This window comes from Palaemon carinicauda, chromosome 1, assembly GCF_036898095.1.
Source record: "Palaemon carinicauda isolate YSFRI2023 chromosome 1, ASM3689809v2, whole genome shotgun sequence".
Lineage (NCBI taxonomy): Eukaryota > Metazoa > Arthropoda > Malacostraca > Decapoda > Palaemonidae > Palaemon > Palaemon carinicauda.
In genome coordinates, this window is record NC_090725.1 from 177,925,873 (window position 1) to 177,934,186 (window position 8,314).

The 8,314-nt window shown below is 35.7% G+C and overlaps 1 protein-coding gene across 1 annotated transcript; it reads right to left on the reverse strand.

Annotated features, from left to right (window-relative positions):
* Positions 1 to 3,153: 3,153 nt before the first annotated feature.
* LOC137629637 (golgin subfamily A member 6-like protein 22) lies at positions 3,154 to 7,973 on the reverse strand. Its single transcript, XM_068361194.1, has 6 exons — positions 7,729 to 7,973; positions 7,104 to 7,305; positions 6,042 to 6,315; positions 5,242 to 5,478; positions 4,409 to 4,707; positions 3,154 to 3,378 (listed from the first exon to the last, which is right to left on the reverse strand). Exons 1-6 carry the CDS (start codon positions 7,971 to 7,973, stop codon positions 3,154 to 3,156), a joined length of 1,482 nt encoding a protein of 493 aa, XP_068217295.1.
* Between the last annotated feature and the right edge of the window lie 341 nt (positions 7,974 to 8,314).

The following is an 8,314-nucleotide window of genomic DNA, read 5'->3' on the forward strand; positions in this document are numbered from 1 at the left end:
ACCAGAGTCCAGTATTTGCCCTGAGACAAAGACTTATGATTCTTTAACAAAAGACAATCCTTCCTCTAAAACTGTCCTTGTACTTCTCTATTTCCTTTTAAGTTTACCCTCCTAATTATCCTACCAGAGTCCAGATATTTACCCTTTGAAAAAGACTTCTACTTCCTTAACAAAGGACAATCATCCCCTAAGACTGTTCTCTTGCATCTATACTTTTTTATAAGTTGATCGTCGTATTTGACCCTTTTGTACTTCTTTCAAGGTTGTTCATCCTAATTGTCCCATCAGATTTCAGATATTTGCCATAAGACAAAGACTGCTACTTCTTTATCATAGGACAATCCTTCCTCAAAGACTGTTCTCCAGTACTTATTTATAAGTTGTTAATCCTAATTATCCCACCAGAGTCCAGATATATGCACTATAACAAAGACTTGTACTTCTTTATCCAAGGACAATCCTTCCTCGAAGACTGTTCTCCTTTTGTACAGTACTTTTTCAAAGTTGTTCATCCAAATTGTCCAACCAGATTCCAGAATCTTGCCTTCAGACAAAGACATCTGTTTCTTTATCAAAGGACAATCCTTCCTCGAATACTGTTCTCCTGTACTTTTTTCTAACTTGGTAATACTAATTATCCCACCAGAGTCCAGATATTACTTGTACTTCTTTATTAAAGGATAATCCTTCCTCGAAGACTGTTCTCCTTGTGTACTTCTTTCAAAGTTTTTCATCCTAATTGTCCCACCAGATTCCAGATATTTGCCCCATGACAAAGACTTGCACTTCCTTTTCAAAAGACAACCTTCCTCAAAGACTGTTTTCCTTTTTACTCCTTTCAAGGTTGTTCCTCCTAATTGTCCCATCAGATTTCAGATATTTGCCATAAGACAAAGACTTCTACTTCTTTATCATAGGACAATCCTTCCCCAAAGACTGTTCTCCAGTACTTACTTGTAAGTTGTTAATCATAATTATCCCACCAGATCCCAGATATGATTTGTACCTCTTTATCAAAGGACAATTGCTCCTCGAAGATTGTTCTCTTATTTTACATCTTTCAAAGTTATTCCTCCTAATTTTCCCACCAGATTCTAAGTATTTCCCTAATGACAAGGACTTTTACTTCTTTATGAAAGTACAATCCTTAGTTGAAGACTGTTCTCCTTTTGTGATTCTTTCAAAGTTGTTCACCCTAATTGTACCACCAGATTCCAGATATTTGCCTTATGAGAAAGACTTGCACTTCTTTATCATAGGACAATAATTCATCGAAGACTATTCTCCTTTTGTATTTCTTTCAAAGTTGTTCATTCTAATTGTCCCACCAGATTCCTGATATTTGCCCTATGATAAACACTTGTACTTCATGATTATTGGACAATCCTTCCTCGAAGACTGTTCTCCTTTTGTATTTCTTTGAAAGTTGTTCATCCTAATTGTCCCACGAGGTTCCAGATATTTGCCTCATGACAAAGACTTGTACTACTTTATTAAAGGACAATCCTTTCTCTAAGACTGTTCTCTTACTTTTATACTTCCTTCTAAGTTTTTCATCCTAATTGTCCCACAGAGTCCAGATAGCTGCTGTAAGACAAAAACCTGTACTTCTCCATCAGAGGACAATCTTCCCTCGAAGGTTAATCTCCTATTTCTGTAATTTCTTTTAAGTTGTTCTACCTGATTATCCCACTCTATATGGACATGGCTGCATACAAGAATAAGACAATCTTTTTCCCTCTGCATAGCCAGTCTTTCAGATTATTCTAACAGAACCACCAATAGGTTAGTATCTGAAAGAATAGATCTAGATATCCAACCATTTGTGCACTTGACAAAGGCTGTGTTCGCCTAAATTAAGGTGCATAGGAGGCTAGAATAAGCCCAGCTCATTCTCTCAGCGAGACCCGTCCTTTAGGTAATTTCAAGTAGCATTTGCGCTGATCTTTAAAACCATGCAGTTTCAAGTTTTGTCTCTTGCCAGTCACCTAGATGGGACAACGCACTCCTATCAAAATTACTTACTGCTGATGGAGAATTTACTCCTTTCTAATCAGTTTTGTAAATAAATTCTTAGTCATTTTCTTAATCTTAAAAAAATGTTGTTTTTTTTTTTTTCATTTTTCTTTACATTCTTTCTCACTTAGTTACCTTTCGATTCCCCGTGCCCTTTCCTTTATCATCATTTGCACTTGATACTTACTCATAGGTTCTTCCCCCACTTTTTTCGTAATAGCTCCAGTTTTTTTTTTTTATATAATTTCGAATTTCTCCCTTTACATTCTTTTTCAACATTTCCAGGTGAAATTGGTACTTTGCTTACTTCACTTTCTCTCTCTTCTTTATCTTCTCTTTATTTTTCTTTGCTTTTTTCTTTGCTCATATCTCTTTCTTTTCCTGCACTTTATTCTTACCTATCTTTTTCGCCATCTACTATTCCAGCTTCTACTTCATGTCCTCTCGAGCCTCCCTGCCTCATCCTTCCTGATTATTTCCAGTCGGAACTAATGTATAGTTTCTTCCAGTCTCTCTATCTTAGCTTGCACTCTTTTCTGATCACACTAATGGAAAATTATTTTTAAGCTGTTTATGAAATTTGTATGATTTTTTTTTTTTTTTTTTTTTTTTGCTTTTTCGGAGCTGTTGTATTTCTCTATAAATATGTTGGTTGTGATACACTTCTCTTTCTCCATATGTTTCTCGTCTTTCTTTAGTTGTTTCTTGTCTTTCTAATTTGCATCCTCTCTATTCGTTCCTTTTACTTCTCTCTTATTAATTCCAGGCGAAGTATATGTAGAGATTCTGCTAATTCTCCGACACCCTTTTCCGACTCTTCATCTTCTGTTTTAATGTTGTTTTCATCTTCGTTTAGCTCTTCGTCGCTGTCCTCCAAGTCTCTTCTATTTTTTTTTTCTTTCTTTTTGCTTCACCAAACCTTCAACTGCTGTTTCAGTCGCTATATTCTCTTCTGTCCTTTCTAGTTTTTCCTTTTCCTGCTCTTCAACTGCTGGTTCAATCAGTATATTTTCTTGTTTCTTATAGTTTTTCCTTTTCCTGCTCTTCAACTGCTGGTTCAATCAGTACATTCTCTGGTTTCTTATAGCTTTTCCTTTTCCAGCTCTTCATCTGCTGATTCAATAAGTACATTCTCTTCTATCTCTTCAAGTTTTTTTTTTTCTTCTTGAGAACTTCAACTCCTGTTTCAGTAAGTATATTCTCTTCAATCTCTTTTACTTTTTCCTTTCCCAACTCTTCAACTCCTGTTTCAGTAAGTATATTCTCTTCAATCTCTTTTACTTTTTCCTTTCCCGCCTCTTCAATTTCGGTTTCAATAAGTACATTCTCTTCTGTCTCTTCTAGTTTTTTCTTTTTCCAAATCTTCAATTGTTGTTTCAATCAGTACATTCTCTTCTGTATTTTTCTGTTTTTCCTTTCCAAGCTTTTCAGCTGTTAGCTCAATCAGTATATTTTCTTTTGTCTCTCCTAATTTTCCTTTGCCAGTTCTTCAACTGCTGTTTCAGTCAGTACGTTCTTTTGTCTCTCCTAGTTTTTCCTTTCCCAGCTCTTCAACTGCTAGTTCAAAAAGAACATTCTCTTCTGTCTCTTCTACTTTTTTTCCCACCTCTTCAACTGATGTTTCAATCAGTATTCTCCACTCTCACTTCTAGTTTATCCTTTTACAGCTCTTCAACTGCTGTTGTAATCTGTATATTCTCATCTGTCTCTTTAACTTTTGTTCCTTTTCCCTTCTCTTCAACTGCTATATCACCCAGAATATTTTCTTCTGCCTCCTCTACTTTTTCTAAACTCTTCAACTGCTGTTTCAATCAATATATTAGCTTCTGTCTCTTCTAGTTTTTTCTTTCCTTCTCTTCAACTGTTGTTTCAATCAGTACATTTTCTTCTGTCTCTTCTAGTTTTTCTTTCCCAGCTCTTCAACTACTGTTTGCATCAGTACATTCTCTTCTGTCGCTTCTATTTTTTTCCTTTCCCAGCTCTTCAACTGCTGTTTCAATCAGTTCATTCTCTTTTCTCTCCTCTAGTTCTTTTCCTTTTCCGTATCTTCAACTGCTATTTCAATCATTACATTCTCTTTTGTCTCTTCATGTTTTCCTTTCCCAGTTCTTAAACTCCTGTTTCAATCAGTACTTTCTGTTCTGTCTCTTCTAGTTTATCCTATTCTAGATCTTCAATTACTGTTTCAAATAGTATATTCTCTTCTATTTCTTCCTATTTTTCATTTCTCAGCTCTTCAACTGCTGTTTCAATCAGAACATTTTCATCTGTCACTTATAGTTTTTCTTTTTCCATCTCTCCAACTGCTGTTTATATCAGTACTTTCTCTTCTGCCTCTTCTAGTTTTGTTTTTTTACTTTTCCAGCATTTCAACTGTTGTTTAAATCATTACATTATCTTCTGTTTCTTCTAGTTTTTCCTTTTGCAGATCTTCAAATGGTGTTTCAGTCAGTACATTCTCTTCTGTATCTACCAGTTTTCCCTTCCACAGGTCTCCAACTGCTAGTTCAATCAGTGCATTTTCTTCTGTGTCTTCTACATTTTCATTTTTCAGTTCTTCAGCTGCTGCATCAATCAGTATATTCTCCTCTGTCTCTTCTAGTTTTTCCTTTCCAAGCTCTTCAACTACTGTTTCCATAAGTACTTTCTCTTCTGTCTCTTCTAATTTTTCTTTTCCCAGCTCTTCAACTGCTGTTTCAATCTGTATTCTCTACTGTCACTTCTAGTTTATCCTTTTCCCAGCTCTTCAACTGCTATTTTAACAAGAATATTTTCTTCTGCCTCCTCTACTTTTTCTAACCTTTTTTCGACTGCTGTTTCAATCAGTATAATCGCTTCTGTCTCTTCTAGTTTTTCCTTTCCTTGTCTTCAACTGCTGTTTCAATCAGTACCTTTTCTTCTGTCTCTTCTAGTTTTTCATTCCCAGCTTTTCAACTGCTGTTTCAATCAATATATTTTCCACTGTCACTTCTAGGATTTTTTCTTTCCCATTTCCTCGAATGCTGTTTCAGTCAGTTCATTCTCCTCTCTCTCCTCTACTTCTTTTCCTTTTCCATATCTTCATCTGCTGTGTCAATCAGTACATTCTTTACGGCTCTTCAAGTTTATCCTTTCCTAGATCTTCAATTACTGTTTCAATCTGTATATTTTTCTTTCTCAGCTCTTCAACTGCTGTTTCTAGATTTTTTTCTTTCCCAGCATTTCAACTGTTGTTTCAATCATTACATTTTCTTTTTTTTTCTTCTAGTTTTTCCTTTTGCAGATCTTCAAATGCTGTTTCAGTCACTACATTCTCTTCTGTATCTACAAGTTTTCCCTTCCCAAGGTATCCAACTGCTAGTTTAATCAGTACATTTTCTTCTGTGTCTTCTACATTTTCCTTTTTCAGCTCTTCAGCTACTTCATCAATCAGTATATTCTCCTCTGTCTCTTCTAATTTTTCCTTTTCATGCTCTTCGACTGCTGCTCCAATCAGTTCATTTTTTTGTGTATCTTTTAGTTTTCCTTCTCTACATCCTCAACTGGTGTTTCAGTCAGTATATACTCTTCTGTTTCATCTACTTTTTTCTTTCCCAGCTCTTCACCTGCTGTTTCAATCAGTATATTCTTTTCTGTTTGCTCTAGTTTTTACTGTTGTATCAATCAGTACATTCTCTTCTGTCTTATCTACTTTTCCTTTCCCAGCTCTTCAACTACTGTTTCAATAAGTACTTTCTCTTCTGTGTCTTCTACTTTCTCTTTTCCCAGCTCTTCAACTGCTGTTCATATCAATATTCTCTACTGTCACTTCTAGTTTATCCTTTTCCAGCTCTTCAACTGCTGTTTTAATCTCTACATTCTCATCTGTCTCTTTTACTTTTTTCTTTTTCCCAGCTCTTCAACTGCTATGTTAACCAGGATATTTTCTTCTGCCTCCTCTACTTTTTATAACCTCTTCAACTGCTGTTAAAATCAGTATATTCGCTTCTGTTTCTTCTCCAATTTTTTCCTTTCCTTCTCTTCAACTGTTTTTTTTTAATCAGTACATTTCTCTTCTGCCTCTTTTAGTTTTTTCTTTCCCTTTCCCAACATTTCAACTGTTGTTTCAATCATTACATTCTCTTCTGTATCCTCTAGTTTTTCCTTTTGCAGATCTTCAAATATTTTTTCAGTCAGTATATTCTCTTCTGTATCTACCAGTTTTCCCTTCCCCAGGACTCCAACTGCTAGTTTAATCAGTACATTTTCATCTCTGTCTTCTACATTTTCCCTTTTCAGCTCTTCGGCTGCTGCATCAGTCAGTATATTCTCCTGTCTCTCCTAGTTTTAACATTTCAGGCTCTTCGACTGCTGTTCCAATCAGTATATTTTCTTTTGTCTCTTCTAGTTTCCCTTTCCCAGATCTTCAACTGTTGTTTCAGTCAGTATATACTCTTGTTTTTCATCTACTTTTATCTTTCCCAGCTCAATAACTATATTCTTTTCTGTCTGCTCTAGTTTTTACTGCTGCATCAAGCAGCACATTCTCATTGGTCTTTTCTACTTTTTCCTTTCCCTGCTATTCAACTGCTTTTTCAATAGGTACATTCTCTTCTGTCTCTTCTAGTTTATCCTTTTCCAGCTCTTATACTGCTGTTTCAGTCAGTTCATGCTCTTCTCTCTCCTCTGGTTATTTTCCTTTTGCATATCTTCAACTGCTATTTCAATCAGTACATTCTCTTTTTTCTCTTAGTGTTTTTCCTTTCCCAGCTCTTGACTGCTATTTCTATTAGTACATTCTTTTCTCTTTCTTCTAGTTTATCCTTTTCCAGATCTTCTATTACTATTTCAATCAGTACATTTTCTTCTGTCTTTTCCTATTTTTCCTTTCTCAACTCTTCAACTGCTGTTTCAATCAGTACTTTTTCATCTGTCACTAATAGCTTTTTCCAGTTCTCCAACTGCTGTTTAAATCAGTGCTTTCTCCTCTGCCTCTTCTAGTTTTTTTTTTCCTTCCCCGCATTTCAGCTGTTGTTTCAATCATTACATTCTCTTCGTTTCTTCTAGTTTTTTTCCTTTTGCAGATCTTCAAATGCTGTTTCAGCCAGTATATTCTCTTCTGTATCTACCAGTTTTCCCTTCCCCAGGTCTCCAACTGCTAGGTAAATCAGTTCATTTTCTTCTTTCATTTTTGCCTTTTTTAGGTCTTCGGCTGCTGCATCAATCAGTATATTCTCCTCTGTCTCTTCTGGTTTTTCCTTTTCAGACTCTTCGACTACTATTCCAATCAGTGCCTTTTCTTTTGTCTCTTCTAGTTTTACTTTTCTAAATCTTCACCTGTTGTTTCAGTCAGCACATACTCTTCTGATTCATCTTCTTTTTTCTTTCCCAGCTCTTCTACTTTTTCTAACCTCTTCAACTGCTGTTTCAATCAGTATATTCGCTTCTGTTTCTTCTAGTTTTTCCTTTCCTTCTCTTCAACTGTTTTTTCAATCAGTACATTTTCTTCTGTCTCTTCTAGTTTTTCTTTCCCAGCTCTTCAACTGCTGTTTCAATCAGTACATTCTCCTCTGTCTCTTCTAGGTATTTTCTTCCCCAGCCTTCCAACCGCTGTTTCAATTAGTTCATTCTATTCTCTCCCCTCTAGTTCTTTTCCTTTTCCATATCTTCAACTGCTATTTCAATCAGTACATTCTCTTTTGTCCCTTCCTGTTTTTCCTTTCCCAGCTCTTCAACTGCTGTTTCAATCAGTACATTCTTTTTGGCTCTTCAAGTTTATCCTTTTCCAGATCTTCAATTACTGTTTCAATCAGTATATTCTCTTCTGTATCTACAAGTTTACCCTTCCCCAGGTCTCCAACTGCTAGTTCAATCAGTACATTTTCTGTTGTGTTTTCTACTTTTTCCATTTTCAGCTCTTCAGCTGCTGCATCAATGATATTCTCCTCTGTCTCTTCTAGTTTTTCCTTTTCAGGCTCTTCGACTGCTGTTCCAATCATTACATTTTTTTTTCTCTTCTAGTCTTCCTTTTCTAGATCTTCAACTGGTGTTTCAGTCAGTACATACTCTTCTGTTTCATCTACTTTTTTTTCCCCAGCTCTTCAACTGCGGTTTCAATCAGGGTATCCCTTTCCCTCTGGTCTAGTTTTTACTGCTGTATCACTCAGTACATTCTCTTCTGTCTTATCTATTTTTTTATTTCCCAGCTCTTCAACTGCTGTTTCAATAGGTACATTCTCTTCTGTCTCTTCTACTTTTTTTTCCACCTCTTCAACTGCTGTTTATATCAGTATTCTCTACTGTCACTTCTAGTTTATCCTTTTCCAGCTCTTCAACTCTT

What these genes read in the sequence shown, in the direction of transcription:
- LOC137629637 (XM_068361194.1), bottom strand. Translation starts at nt 7,973, where the DNA reads ATGATTGGAACAGCAGTCGAAGAGCCTGAAAAGGAAAAACTAGAAGAG. An exon ending in CTTGAAGAGCCAAAAAGAAT is followed by an intron (nt 7,306 to 7,728) that starts GTACTGATTGAA and finishes CAACAGGTGAAG; the next exon opens with ATTTAGAAAAGTAAAACTAG. An exon ending in TAGAAGAAACAGAAGATAAT is followed by an intron (nt 3,379 to 4,408) that starts GTAATGATTTAA and finishes CAACAATTGAAG; the next exon opens with ATTTGGAAAAAGAAAAAACT.